The sequence below is a fragment of the Lycorma delicatula genome, chromosome 5, assembly GCF_047948215.1.
Source record: "Lycorma delicatula isolate Av1 chromosome 5, ASM4794821v1, whole genome shotgun sequence".
Taxonomy (NCBI): Eukaryota; Metazoa; Arthropoda; class Insecta; order Hemiptera; family Fulgoridae; genus Lycorma; species Lycorma delicatula.
The window spans coordinates 13,194,924-13,211,646 of NC_134459.1; the positions used below are offsets into that span (position 1 = coordinate 13,194,924).

Here is a 16,723-nt window from a genome sequence, read left to right on the forward strand (position 1 = left end):
TTTCCTTTTTTCTATTACCGATATGAGATTAAATAATAAGTTTTATTAAATTATAATTAATAAAAATCAATTTATTAGTTGTACATTAATTAACGTTTTTATTGTGTCAGATCTCTGAATATTTAAAAATTGTGGTAATTCGCGTTTCCTTTTAATGTTTTCCGAAGATAAAATCCAATAACCGAACGGATTTAACAAAATTTTATGTAGTAATTTAAGCTTTTCATTTTTTTGTTTATTTGAATCGTAGGAAAAATTGCTCGAAATTTGGAGATTGACTCGTTTTTTTTTTGTTTACTCGTAAAATAATACTTTTATTCTTTAGATCTCAATTTAATACAATTACGTAAACAATTAATTTATGCTCTTTATTTTGGGATAAAATCAATGTTAACACTTCGATAACTGTTATTTTTCTTATCAAATTTAGTTGTTGTTAAACTAATTGAGATATTATTTACAAACAAGTCTTCTTTTCATATTTTTCCACATTGTAAATTTTTTTTATCATGATTTAATAAATAATTCTCCATTTTCTTTACAAAAACAAAAAAAAAAAAAATAGGTAAAAAAAAATAAATTATTATTCTATTAATAAATTTAAGATGTGACAGGTCGTCCTAGAATAACATGTTTTCTTCACGTACAGTTTGCTACGGTCGGTAAAATCGTAGTTATTAAAACATTTAAAGAAAAGGATTATTATTATTACTATTACTATTGTTATTACTATTCTAATGATAATTATTAAGAGAAGTAAAAGAATAATAATAATAGTAATGTGTATAACAATCGTAATTGGAGAAAAATCCGTCTAATGAGACGTAACGTTAAGCTAGGAAGGGAAGATTGGTCAGATTATAACAGCGCGCCATGCGGCGCGGCCTGCACTTACCATAGGAGTGAACTTAATGACATCTGCTGACAGCCTTGGAATATTTGAAGACAGTTATTATCGCTCGACGCCATAAATTAAATGGAAGATTACCTTTTATAACATCTCGTCAATTCGCTCGTAAGAAATGCTTTAATTTATTGTAATTTTAATACCTGTATGTTTTATTCCGTGTATCAAATGTCTGCCGTTGCAAAATGTATTGTTTTTTCGTCAGAAGCGAAAAATACCGTTTTATAAATTCTTTAAATGTTTTGTTTTTGATATTAATTATTTAAAACATAATTTAAACAAGAAATTGTAAATAATTTATCAAAGTTTTTCCTCATGATTTTATCTTTTCGTGTTTTGACGTTCAAGAATTCAATATCTACCGCTTTTTTGTTTATTTTTAGAAACGGTGTTTTAAATGGTTTCATAATTTATTTATTTGTAATATCAATTTTATCTTGCTTTCTTTAATTAAAAAATGAAAAAAATTATAAACTTCCATTTAAATATCCCAAAATCGACCTTTGGTTCTACTCGTAATTGTTTTCTTGTCTTATTTTATTCTGAATGGATAGTTATAGCTACCGTAAAAAGTTTCTAAAAATTTTCGTTTTTTACTGCAATTTTATTATACATTTTATTTAATACATGTAATCTAATCTTCATGGCACTTAATTAACACAAACGTTATTTTCGTTGTAATTGTAATACGTTGAGTGCTATAATAGTAATAGTTGTCATGCCCCGTAATGAAAAAAAGAATATTCCTGTAAATTCTCAAGAAAAATAAAATTCCATACCCAGCTTGTTGAGGTAAGTGAGAGAAGTGAAACGGTTTCCTATTGGGTTCTTCTCTGCCTAGTATATTTTTACACGTAAACGTTCTATGCCCACTGTCAGGTTTGAATTATGTATATTGAACATCATTATTCCCAGAGAAAGCAACTTTATTTAGTATTTCTTGTAGATATAACTTAATTCGATGTAAAGCAACAAATTAATATACACTTTTCTGTTGTATTAAAATAAAAAAGTAATAAGTAAATCATTAATAAGCAAATAAAATATTTTACGTTCTGTTTCGAATTCATCATTTCTACAGAAGTTATTGTTAAAATATTATTTACCTAAAAATATTTCTCGTCTTTAAAATACTGATCTCAACCCCTCAACCTTTCAGAGGTGGGAATTCGATTACTCTTTCTCTTTGTTTCAATTATTTTAGGTATTCGTGTCCATGACTTTTTTTATGTTAATAAACATTCTGAGGTATACTGACATACAGTTAAAATGATATTTGAAATTAGATTATTATAACCTGTCAGTATACTTTTTCTTTCTTTTTTTTAAAGAAATATTAGTAGCCAGGATATATTTAATTCGTAAATAAATTCTGTAATTTTTATTTTCATAAAAATATAATATTAAGTGGTATCGTATATTTTATATTTGTTTTTGATTTTAATGTACGTGTGAATATGTTTAATTGGAACGTGGAATTTTATTTGGTATTTTAAAATTCACTCGTGCACATAACATATAGAAACAAAAAAGGAACGCACTTATACACGCACATCGGAACGTAACGAACACAACTTTTAACACGCGAATAACTTACTAACTGATTGAGGAGATGGGGATGGATCGACAAGGTGTATGCGTGTTTATGTTATTTGTGCGCGCGCGTGCATGTGTGATTAGAAGGTAGGCGGATTACTAGTTAATGTAGTTTTTAAATTGTACTGAGCGGAGCAAACTATTAATGGAATGTGTGTGTGTGTGTGTGTATTTCGACCGTCAATTTTAACAGAGAAGGCTAGCCCGTTGTCTACTGCTTTTCATTTCTTTGGCTGTAAATCAACACATCATTTTGTCTGAAGCTGTACGGGTAGTATATATCGAGGACCAGCTTTTGCCACCAAGCCAGCAGAACACACTATATAACAAACACATTTCGCCTCGACTCACATTTGACCAATTAAGCCGGTTGCAACGCGTTCCATCTCTTTTTTTTTGTCCCGTGCCATTTGTTAGTCGTTGGTTCTTTTACTGTTATCTTCTGAAAACTCATCTCTTTTTAAACCTCTTTTTATCTTTAAGTACAATCTTAAATGTTATTCCTTTTATTCATGTGTGTAACTATCATTAATAATAAAATTTCTTCTTACATCTTCTTGATTTAATGAATTATTTAGTTCGGTGATAAATTTAATTTATAAAGATTACATTTGTATCGTGTTTAGATTTATGTAATTTTTTTTATGCATACGGTTTATTTTAGTTTTCTCGGCTCTTAATTGTCTCTTCTCCCAATAATAGTAAATATATATGTGGATATGTTCCACAACTTGAATATCTGATGCGGTAAATATTAATTTACCGCATATGAGCAGATGTAACAAACTGTACATGTAATTTCCCCATTATATTACAATTTATAATCCTGATTAAAGAGTTTTTTTTTACGATAATTTATAATAAATGGTCTGATTTTAATAGAATTACACCTTTTTACTTTCCCGTCTAGATAGCGTTGTAGCAGAACTATAGATCTAGAGAAAAAGTACTGTAATCGGTACGGTTTGGGCATATGTGGTTTTTACCTGATCTTGACATTTTGACACCTAAAGAACCTAAAATCGAATGAACATTTTCCGGATGTTCATATGTACGTGGGTGTGTTTGGTGTCGCCATCTAAATCACCTTGTAACTGCAGAACTACTGGATCGATTTTGACCAGACTTGGTCAGATTACTTCTATATATGGGGGCATTGATGCTATTAAATTTTCAACTTAAAAGGTCCCAGGGAATGAGGCTGCAGAGCGAGGTCACCCTCGAGATTTCACCTAATTAAGGTCATATTTTTTTAGGCAAATTTGTTTACAATTAAAACATAAAAACATTTGCGCAAAAACATTTTTTTTTAAATCGCACCCCCACCCCAAAGAATGGTCTCAATTAAAAATATTTGAAATGTTAACTGGGTCTGACTCGGTCTCGAACTCGATTGCCCGGTTAATTCGGTACCTGGTGCGTTAAGCCTCGCGGCTACACCAGTGTGCCGACCGTACGAGCGAAAGTCATTCTTTGTAAGTTGTTAAATTACATTACTTTAGTTAGTGACATTCGTCGCCGCTAGTAGAGGTACTTATTTTAAAGAGAAATATATTTGTTGAAGGTAAAATGAAATTATCATTATAATTTTATCATCGGAATGTTAACAAATGAAACTGTTCAAAAAATTGCCTTTTAATGATTATTTATTTTATTTTAATAAATGTTTGATATAAAATGTAACTAGCTGGTTTAAATACATACATACGAGGTAGTTAAATAAAGTTTAAAAATATATATTCTTTGGAGTAAAATAAAATTAAAAGTGATTAACGGACATAAAACTATTTGATTTATAATTGTTATTTTCTTAACAGCACAAATCTAATACTTTAATTTTGTAAATTGATTCCATAAAAGTTTAATGTGATTTATGTAAGTATAAACAAAATTATTTTTGGATAATTTTTTAAAAATTAAATGTGTAAAAGTTAACTATTTTGTTGTTAATGCGAGTGATCATTTTCAGAATAATTTGAATTATGTCAAAATCGTGCTGTATGAATCCTATCTACAAGTACGTTCCCTTTTATACTTTATAAAAGAAAGGATTTAACTAAAAAATGTTAGAGACATCGTCGGTATAGTATAAATAAGCAGTAAAATGTGTATTAACTATAACAATTCTACATACATTATGGATAGTTCGGGGGAAAATGAAAATATTAATTTTCTCAAGTTGAGTTTGATAACTTTAAAAGTGATAAGCAAGCGGAAAGATTGATACTAACCTTGTGATAACGCGTAGATTTACAAAGAACACGATTGTGTATAAAGTTTTGCCGGTGATAGAACGCTACGATTTTCATTTTTGAATCAGAAATATTTCACACTGTTTTGAGGATCAGTATAAGCAGATTTGTAATATTAATATTTTTTCATTGCTTTCGACAGATTTTAGTTTGATTTTTGCGCTGCATTTAAAGTAGTTGAAGAAATTTTGAGATATTGTTCTAATTGTTTTATTTTATATTTTTAAAACCATAAACCAACTATCGTTTTCTGATTCCTCGTAGCCGAAAACAACACTACCTTTCTTTCAGATGTTATATAAATTATGGTGACAGATGTTGTAATGCTGAATATTTTTTTTATTGTAAAACAAAATTATGGAGACATTTTAAGTCATTTATTTTGTTTTAATTTTTTCATGGTCTTGGATTTATTTTGAAGTCTCTTCTAGCAATAAAGGTCCTAAAACATTTCCTCTACAATGTTTTAAATCGGATGCTTGCCTCTTCTGAGTTAGTAGTTTAGTACCTATCACTCATTCTCTCTCACACACACTCTTACTTTCTCTCTCTCTCTCTCTGTTTGTGTGTGTGTGTTTTTTTTTTATATATATTAGGTACGTTTCTTCTGGTTTTTGTAACGGTCTATTTTTGTCTTCATCCCTTACCACACCCATACACCCTCAAGAATTCTAGGAAACGTCACGTTTTGTACAGTAACACCCTCTTCATTCTTTTTTTCTCTCTTTCTTCTACCACTTTTGTAAACGAAATTTCAATAACGAAGTCGTTTCTCATCGTGCCATTTACGAGCGTGTTAATAAAATATTACAATGTAAATGACTTCAATTATGTTTGTTATTCACGGGTATTGTATTTTAGTTTATACGATTACCACTTGTTTCCAATTTGTATTGTTTTTTTTTTCTTTCATATTCTTCTTGTTACTAAAACGCTTTTCGATCTATTCAGTTTTTTAACAATTTCAGTTGTATGTAATTTTCATTAATACATTAATGTATTTTTCACGTTAAAATGTAATGTTTAATAAATAATCAGATATAGAATGGAATGTATATGCTAGTTATTACAACCGACCTATAATAAAAACCGCAAGATATGAAAACGGATGTTAATAAAAGCTTACTAAACGTAAAGTTATTGAAAACCCACTTTATTGAAAATTTATTTATTTTTTATTTTGTTCTGTTTCGAGTACGAATTGTATTGAATACAATTCAATACATTTGTATTCGTAACAATTCGTTACTTTGTTGTAATTACGCTAACAGTTCATTTTCAAAAACCTTGATTCAATTTTTAATTTCCTGATATAGTTTAATGTGTATAATCATGATGTATATATTAGTTTTGTAGAAAAAAGTATTAAAGTTATTTAATGTTGATTTTTTTATTTTTATAACTTAGTAGAAGCCAATTCCTGATTAAAGGAAAATAATAAACTTAAAAGAGAAGAGTATCTCTGATTTTCAAAAAAGAAATACGATTGGAAAATATGTTTTACATAATTTTACAGCTATATTTTATTTTTAAGTTACGATTTAATTAATTTTTGTTTCATGTTAGGTTTACATACCTCAGACATAATTCTGAAAGGCAAAACCGAAGTTTAGTATTTGACTACCCCTATTTTAAGTTCATAAAAATAATATTTTTTTTTTGGGAGGATATATCTTTATTTGAAGTTCATTTAAATCATTTGTGTTATACGTATTAGAAACCCACCGGGTCGGTCTAGTGGTGAACTCGTCATCGCAAATCGGCTGATTTCAAAGTCGAGAGTTCTAAGGTTCAAAGCTTAGTAAATGCACTTTTATTCGGATCTGAATACTAAATCGTGGATACCGGTGTTTGGTGGTTGGTTTTAAATTAACCACACGTCTCAGGAACGGTCGACCTGAGACTGTACAAGACTACACATCATTTACATTCATACACATCATCCTCTGAAATAATACCTCACGGTGGTTCCGGAGGCTAAACAGAAAAATTAAGAGATGTACGTACTAGAATTGTAAGCATTTATATTTCAATAGCCGTAAATTTTGATTAATTATGTATTTGGATTATTATGTTTAAAATGAAATGTTATATTATATGTTTATAAACATGGAAATGAATGATTTATAACCACTTGGAAAATCACCTTCATTTCCCCCAGTTCTATTTGTGTTTAGTTTTCTAATTTTTTTTTTAAATACAAGAAAAAGTTTTTTTTGTATATCTAAAACGTATTGTAAAATAATAATAAAAGCAAATGTACAATAAATGCAGTAAAATTTTCAATTTTAAAACATGTTGTGTTTATTATTGTAGGGTAAATCACGAATATCCTTACAGTTGTCACCATTAACAATTGTATTTTTGTATTATATATATATATATATATATATATAGTGTATACCGTTACATTCACCTATCCCTCTTCTTTTACAATACGCCCCTTATTACTAATACAGATTGTGTGCTTCTCCCCTCCTCTCCTGCAAACATATTATTTATATACAATTCCATCTTTTTTGTCCTTTGTATGGCAATTTAAAAAATCAGATAGTTTTTATTTAGTATCTTGTTACTATATCAATAGGTAAAACGTACTTTTTTTACGTTTCATGTTTAAGGTTTTAATTATTATTTTTTTTTTATTTATTTATTTATCTTCTAAACAAATGTAAGTTAACATCCAATTTTTGTCAGTTAATAATTGGTAAATTTTATAGCGCATGAAAAATGTCAAGCCCTGGTTGGATTCGAATCCAACATTTTTTGGTTGGATATCAAAAATGCATGGTACCACTACTGGAGGAAGATCTTCAGAAATTTTTTACGAGAAATTAAGTGAAAATAATATTCAAAATTGTGTAATTTTGTTTCACCAGAACTTGTACTTTAGAAATTTTGAAAATTCCGGTGAATATTCTTGATAAATTTAAAAATGGCGGTCGTTTCAATTTTTCAATCTTAAATATCTTTGGAATTATAACATTTATCAAATTGTGTTGTATTATAAAAATTAGAAGCATTTTTGTTGTGAACAAAACGACACCTTAGTCGTAAAAATCAGACGACAAACAACGGAGTTATTGGAAAAGTTTATTTACCGTGATTCTCGTGATAACTAAATCAAATTTGCTGATTAAAATTGCAATTTTAGCAATTTTAATCAGAAACCACGATAATAAAAAAAACAAGATGGTCGCAATATAGGTTTAGGTCTACTTTTTGCAATAACTCTGTTGTTTGTCGTCAGATTTTTACGACGAAGGTGTCATTTTGTTCACAAAAGAATGCTTCATAACTTTTATTATACAACACAATTTGATAAACCTAATAATTCCTACGATATTTAAGATTGAAAAATTGAAACTACTGCCATTTTGAAATTAGTCAACAAAGAGAATCGATTTTTTTTCATATTAAAAAATGTTTGTTTAAAATAAAGTACAAAATTTTATTGCGTTATTTCCAACCGTTCTTGAAAAATATTTTTTTTCTTACAAAACACAAAATGGCAGACAGACAGAAAAACATGCTTTTTCGGACCTACGTTCACTGGACATTTTTTCTTCAGTATGTTAAGTAGAATCACTTCCGAGAGTTTGGCCTCATCTTTAAAGGATACACATACACACACACACACACACAGAGAGAGAGTGTGTGTGTGTGTATGTATATATATATATATATATATATATATATATATATATATATATGTGTGTGTGTGTGTGTGTGTTATGCCTCATTAACTATAGTTAATACCTACAGTTAATTTTATCCTATTCATTTTGTAGTGTATGATTTGGTGAAGTATACAATTCTTTATTAGATTTTTTTTTTTGTAATTTCTATTTTCTACTTTACTTATTTTTTATTGGTTTTCGTTGTTTAAATTTCTTAGATTTAAGTTGTTAAATATTTTTCTGTAATTTAAAATGACAATAAAAACTACAAATGTCATCATAAAAACAGCAAAATATGTTTACAAGAAATATTTGTTCAGTAATAAATGTATTTTGTGATATACTTTTATTTTTAAAATTTTTTAAGTAAGTAAATTAAAAAATAAAAAGTAAATGATAAATACAAATCGGTTAGAATGAGAGTTGAAAAAGTGTTTGGTGGTTTGACAGCCAGCAGTCGGGTGTAAACGAAGTATGGTAGTGAAACAACAGATAAGGAGGAGGCATTTCTTTACGTGGAGAGGCTTTGAGCCCTAGTTACAGGAGAAGCAGTCATTTCATGCTTGTACGAGTTTAACAGGACGTGCCTTGCGTTTCAAACATCAAAACAGTTCCCTCTTCTTCTAACATCCTAAATGATCTTTCTCATAATGGAAAAATGAAAAGTACATATATATCCAGATTTATAACTTGATATTGTTGTTGTGTGTCTTGGAATGTGGACGGTCCGCTTCAAACAAAAGATGGCATCATCCCGTCATCTCTCCGATCTTCGCATCGTTTCTCGAATCCCGGTTTCTCTCTTTCGTCTCACCCGTTATTTTACAATTATTCCATCCTCTGGAATTTGTAATCCGTTGGAATTTTATTTTTCAGTTAAATCTTTTCTCTTTCAAGTTAAGATTATTCTTCGGTGTTAAATCCTGTTTTCTTACAATCGCTCGAATTAAATTCCTTTTACATATTATTTAAAGAATAATACTGATAGAACATTACTTTTCTTTTTGTTTTATTTTCTGAAAAATGTGTCGTTGTCGTTATATGGTGTTATACAACTGTCGACAAAAACAAAAAGTATGTACGAATTTGAATATTACCGTAATACATATTTATCAAATTTTCATATTTCCTGGAAGATTTCAAAGAAAAATTTACAATCATATTATTATTAAAAAAAAAAAAAATTACCATTTAGTTTTGCCATTCAAATTTTTTTTTATAAAAAAAAGAATGTTATTTACTTTATAATTATAGTTCATCGTTTTTCCCGTCGACTTTGTATCTTTAAATAGGGAATTTCATTTTATTTATGATGGGTACAAAAGTAACAAATTTTTGTATTCATTATATGGTAGAAGCCATACGTATTTGTAAATTGTTTCTTTAGCAGGATAAATTACTTTTTTTTAAATTAAAAAAATAGTATAAATTTTTACTTATTAAACTGATATTTATACATAGACTTGTGTAAGAATGATGATAAATTTTTATAAATTATTTTTGGTGTTGAGTAATGAAAATACACTTTAATCCAGGAGGATGTTTGTAATTTATTATTGAATTAATTAATAAAATCAAAATTAAAATGAAGTTGATTATTTTAAAAATTGGGTTTTAAATTTATATCTTTTTATTCAGTTCCTCTCCGGGAATTTCGGTGTGAAAAATTTTGTATTCTTAGACAGATGTAATCGTTAAATATGATGGAAGTATGAACCTCGCGCGCGCGCGTGTTGACCTATTAATTGAGTCATGATTTCTCTTCGTTTAAAATAAGTATAATTCTTTATATATAAAGTGTATTTAAAAAATAAATAATTAACTACAGTCTACCCATGTGTATATGGCAATTAGTGCATATTTCTTTTCATTGCTATAATAGAATTGAAAAGAAAGAATGATGCCAAGTTGTTTCTAATTGCAATAGTAATTATTGTTACTTTTTTTCTCTCTTTTAGTTTCAGATGAATTAAATCTTAATTGCACCTGGATACTTAACTTTTTTTTATTGTTTTGTGTTTCTTTTATTTATTTATTTATTTTTTTTAAATTGTCTTTATGGGCTGTTAGTTTATAGACTTCATACTTTACGCCACAATAAGTATAATTATCTTAAACCCGATTGTAAAATTAAATTTTTTTTTTTTTTACTTATCCGTACTACCAGTTTATTGTCTTTGGTTACAGATTTATATTTTTATTACTTATGATAATTTTTACCCGTATCATATTTAAACAGGTGAGAAATTATTTTACGGTAAGATAATTTATAATACGTAGTATGTAGGAATGGAAGACTGTATCAGATTACGATCGAGCCTTCTGTGTTGTAATCTGAGACCCAGGTATGAAGTACGGAATAGATTTTATTTAGATTTATCTGCACGGTTAATCTCATCAAAATATAAAGAAATATATGTTGTAGTTTATATTATAGATTTATTTTAAATTATTGTGGATTGATAATATACTGATCAGTTTGTGGTTGTTTTGTTATCTAAAAACGAATTCTCGTACAGTAATTCATTATATTTTATTAACATGCATACACTTAAGTAGTTTCATTAACAAAGCCTCCAAGTACTTAATATTTCCGAAGTCTAGTCTCCACGTATCGATTACAAAACACTTTGTACAATTTGGTAATTAGAACGCAAAACAAGGTTTTTTGCGTAGTCGTCCGAAGTAAACGTACAGACTTCAGGAAATTTAGCTTTTAAATTATTCGATTTCTATCGATATAGTAAATATTTATCTAGTCTTAGGATTAAATACTTGTATAGTGTTAATCCAGCTTAAAATGGTACTGGATTTTTGGATTTCATTACCGAATTAGAGAATAGACCAATATATTTTTATTAAAAAACTTATTTCATCGGTTTAAGAAGTATCGAGAACAATTTATAATTAATAGTTAAATTTATTTTAAAAGGGATACATAAATAAGATTAAATTTTAAACCTGCCTATCACGTTATTTTGGGAGAAAAAATTGCTATGTTTAAACTGGAACGGTGGAATTGCTTTTATTAAAACGTTTAATTTAGCAGTATACAGTTATAAATTACCAAATTCATTAAACTGATAATAGATTACCAATTTTTTAATTATCAGTAAATTAAAATTTAATGTGGATAAGTAAATTTTAATTTATTTATTTATTTATTTTTTACATTATCTACTTATAAATGGCTGTATAGTTCCAGTCAAATTAGAATAAATTTTGATGTTTTAAGAGCATATTTTAAAATAAGTTGATTTTTTTTTACAACTATCAGATTGTCTAAAAAGTATTGAGCTTTTGGAGGGCAAAATTGAGAATACATTTATGGTTATTGGAAAATAACATCAGACCACATGTACACCATTTTTTCAATTACCTGCCATTTTTCTGGCAACATCATAATTTCACCTCTATACAACGTCTGTGGTTTTCGGTCAAAATATTGTGACACGTGATTTTCATATGCCTCTTCTGAAACTAATTTAAGTGAATTCTTAAGTGAAACCATTCAGTGAATTCTGCAGACCGAAAGAAATGATAGTCTGACGATGCCAGATCCGGGCTATACGGTGGATGCATTAAAACCTCTCGGCCAAGTTTTCTCAGTTCGTTGAAGATGGATTTTGTTATTTGGGAAGTAGAATCAGCAGGAGCGGTATAAAATGCCTAATAGCACACACGAAACAAGTTTTCAGTCAGAAATACAATTTGCTTACATCAAAAATTAATTCAAACATCAGAAAACCATTTTTGGAAGTATATGTTTGGAGCGTAGCTTTATATATAAGTGAAACTTTTACCACCCCACATGACTGAAACTGATAAATCATCTGAGCATGTAAGTTTTTTAATTTTTTTTTTGTATGTTTGCTGACTGAGGACCATGAAGTAGTATTTTGCATTCATTTCTTATTCTTCTGTATATTTTCTTTACTTGTTTTCTAAGAGTTCTTCATTCTTTCATTCTTTTGCTTTAAAGAAGTCAAACAATTCTTTATCTAAATCATTAATTTATTATTTGTCCCACGTATATTTAAATTTTACTTATTGATTTTTCCATATTTTTTTGGGTCCTGGGGGGAATCTTGGTTGGTTACAAATTCTGCCTTTTTGAAAGAAATTTTGGTTTTGGTTTTCTTGTTCGGCTGCTTTTTTGAGGTGCTCCAAGAAAATTGTAAAAAAGAGAGACATATAGGCGAAATATTATGGCGTCCTGGAATAGTCCCTTTGATATTGAAGGGACAGGTAGGTGGGAAAAGTTGTGCAGGCTGACAACGTTTGGAATATGTAAAACAAATTGTTAGGGATGAAGGATGTAGGGGGTATACCGAAATGAAACGACTGCCAGTAGATAGGGAATCTTAGAGAGCTGCATCAAACCAGTCAAATGACTAAAGACAAAAAAAGGATGATTGCGGTCTAGCTTTGTCGGGCTGGAATACTAGACCCTTTCTCTTGACCAGTTCAGGCCATTTCTTTTGAATTGCTTGGTACAAATAGGCTAATTGTCAACAGTACAGGTCTATCGTTGTGCCTGGCGGATGCCAGTTTAGGGTGCACGATACCCTTACGATCCCACTAAAGTCACGTATAACCTTCCTGGTCGTCAGTGTAAGCTTTTCCATAGACTGTGGATCTTCTCCACGCTTCGATCGCGATCTTTTTCGCACATTGTTGTCGTAGGTTAATCCACTTTTCATCTCTAGTGATCAGCCGCTTCAGTAATGGCTCGATTTCGTTACGTTTGAATTGAGATTCGAAGATAGAAATTTGATCGAGTTAAATTTTTCTGATTCTGATCATGTAGCACCCAAACGTCGTCGACTTTCTTTTTGTAGCCAGCTTTCTCCAAACTGTTTAAAACTGTCTGCTGATGGTTGTTTAGGTGATAACATGACTGGTTAAGTACCGGGTTTCCTCGACTTTTGCCAGAATACGCTAACGCTATCTCGTGCGCAAAAGGCTCAATATTTTTTAGATTAAATATTATATTACTATTACTAAAACGTTTTTAACTTATTAAAGAAAAAAAATCGGAAAATTTATTTTTAAAATAGATTGTTTATCCTGTTATAACGTATAATTTTGTACAGAAAAATTAAATTATTTTATTCATTTATGATTTTCATTATGACCCACGATGCCGGACTAAATGAATCCAGTTTTAAGTACCAGTTATGAGAAAGTTAGTAGTTCAAGATGTTAAGAGGAATATTTGTAAAAAAAGAAGGAAAAAAAGGTTGACTAGAATTTTGTATTTCTTTAAATATATGTATTTTAATTTTAATCATTGCGTTTAATTAAATCATTTTAATTAATTTATTGAATTTATTTTACAGATCCGTCAGGAAAAACCCTACTACATCGCCGATCCTGAGGTGGATTCTTTGGTAAGTATTGTTTTGTTTTATATTAGTACCTCTTTTTAATTCAGAATTTAAGTAATTATTCTTTGTAAATTTAAATTAAAAAAATTCACATATCGGTTTCTGTTTTCATGTAGTTTTTCTTCAACAGAATATTTCTGTTTATTTTTTACCTATTTCCCACGTAGATTTGGTAAAATTATTATTATTATAAATAAGGTAATTTTTAGAAATAAATTTGTAATATATGAATAAGATTAATTTCCCACAGTTTTATAACTAGTATTGAAACTACTGAAGTTTTTTTTCTTTTATAAATGCATTCTATTTTTTCCCAACATCGATAGATTTTATATATACAAAGAAAAGACAATGTTGGGAGATAAAATTAGCTGCATTTTTGTCCTTGTAAATAAATAAGAAAAGTACCAATAATGTTATCTTTCTTTCTCTTGGTTGATGTAATAAAACGTAGAAAAAAAACTTCTAAATCAACGAACCATCAAGCATTACTAGGGTACATTACTAACGATATTAGATTAGGTTGCTGCGTTAGACTACATCGTTGCATTATTTACGAACAATTTACTTACTCTAGGCTAAAAGAATAAAATAGAAAATACGTTTCATTTCATTTAATCCGTTTTTTATTGTATTTTATGTAATAAAAAATAAATAATGGTAATAATAATAATAATGAAGAAACTCGCGGTCTTATTTTTTTAGATGTCTATTGAGTTCTGTAATGAAGTAACGATATTCGAATTTCTTTTCTGTTATCTTATCCGTACGTATTAAGACTTACTAAACAATAATTTGAATTGGTTAATACGTATCTCATAAAATGTGGGTTGGAAACAAGATTTTATCAGATTATATGAAAATCCTTTGTTACATATAATTTTTGTTATGAGCAGCTTAGATATTTACAGTTACCAATTTATAATTCACTAAAAATACTGAATGATAGTTTAGTTTTTGAAATCTAAATAAAAAAAATTTCTATTCTGGATTAGGTCACATCAGTTAATTTCTTTGTTATTGTTAAAAATCAGTAGGTTTATTTCAAAAAATATATTTTACAGGAAATTTCGTGAACTAATGAACTTTATAGAGATAGAATGCTTTTATTTGTTAAATTGATTTTTATATAATTTACCACTTTTAAAACAGGATTTTATTAAATATTTCGGATACATTGGACAATTTCAAAATAAATCCACTGTTCACTCTGAACGATAAATATTTTGAAATTAAATTTTTAATCTACAAGATGAAATGAAATTAGATATAATTTCTCTGGTTTAATGAATTTAAAAAATAAAACCGTTATTATGATTTCTTTAATTGTGCTAGATAATGATTTTTTAGTGTAATTTTAACGTCTAGAAAAAAATATTTGTACTTCTGTTACGGAAAAATTTATTTCAAATAATTTTAACTCATTAAATTGATTTTTATATAACAAATTAGTACTTTCCAGGAAAATAATTACGGCGTTAGTAAAGTAAAGCTACTAAATAATAAATATTATATACTTCACATCTTTTTACGTTTGTTTTAAAAAGAAAAAGATATTCAGAAGTTAGATTTTGACGAATTTGATTTATTATGTAAAGAAATTATTTGAAATATGATTTCATAACAAACTGGGCTTTTCTATTAATTGATGTATGGTGTTTTTCCAAAAAAACTTATTTGCAATGGTATTTTAAGATCGATTAGTAAACTTGATTTTACCCGATCGACATTTCAACTGTTAAGCTAAACATGTAAAGTATCCGGACAGAATACAGAGTTCTAATCGGCTTTAAAACACCTCCTCTAAAACAGATAATGCCAAAGAAGCATTAGTTCTGCAATTATAACATCTTCGTCATGGAGAACCTAGAAGATCCAAAAAGATTATCCCTTCTCGAAAGAATCGTATTATGTAACAAACATTACCGCCCAAAGAAAATATCAAGGTCCACTCCAGTTTAATCAGATAGGAGCGGACAAGATTTTGCGTTAATCAATGATTTTTGCATTCGATTTAAATTTATGTATGTAGCAACTAAAATTTTCTTCCAAGAATTAAACACACCAATCCTTGGAACTGTGTGCCACAGGACATGTTAAACCATCTGATATATACTGATGGTTTCCGTAGATTAAAAACAATGATTTTTATTGGTATCCATTTTTTAGGAGTATGATGTATGAAAATTGTTAATCTTTATAAATTTTGATTTCTTTTTATAATTGTGTAGATATTCATAATTATAAGCCTGTCATGTGTTTTAGAATTCATCAGAAAGTGTTAGAACTTAAAACACCCTTCTTTATTTATGCCAACGGTTTATGAGCTAGGTGTTTGTTTCATTTATTCTTAATTTTACCTGAAATATCATCTTTTATTTTATTATATTTATATAGTATAACAAAAATCTATCCATTTTATTATTCAATTATTTACGGATTTATTTATAACTGCAACCCGTATACGCAGGTAGTAAACTAACCTCCGGTTAGATTAACAAATTTTGGTTGTTTCAGTCGAATAATTCAAAGTACAAAAGCCTGTACCGAGCATTCATTAACTGACAAATAACAAATGAATATAAAATACTTGTTAGTAAAACGCATACCAGTAATGGATTATCCAAAACGGATGATTAGTTTTTGGAGGGTAAAAAAATAGTGAAATGTAAGTGAATTCTTGTGCGTTTGTGTCGCTAAGAGAGATAGAGAAGGGTGATGGAACAGGAAAAGCGAGAGGTATAAAATAAATGATAAAGAGAGATTTAGTAAAGTGACCAACTGATTCTCATTATACACGCTTGGTTAACGCAAATACACTGTGCCAGTGAACTGTCACTGCCTCCCACACAGTCGCTATACAGCCACCCAGTACCACATAACTAATCTAATATCGAC

The 16,723-nt window shown here is 28.6% G+C and overlaps 1 protein-coding gene across 9 annotated transcripts in view; it reads left to right on the top strand.

Moving 5' to 3' along the window:
* hth (Meis homeobox homothorax) overlaps positions 1-16,723 on the top strand; it is a 790,031-nt gene that overhangs the window by 132,154 nt on the left and 641,154 nt on the right. For all 9 annotated transcript variants that reach the window (XM_075365656.1, XM_075365663.1, XM_075365654.1 and 6 more), the window contains one exon: positions 13,778-13,828. In XM_075365656.1, coding sequence (XP_075221771.1) covers positions 13,778-13,828 — 51 coding nt within the window. The remainder of the gene's footprint in view (positions 1-13,777; positions 13,829-16,723) is intronic.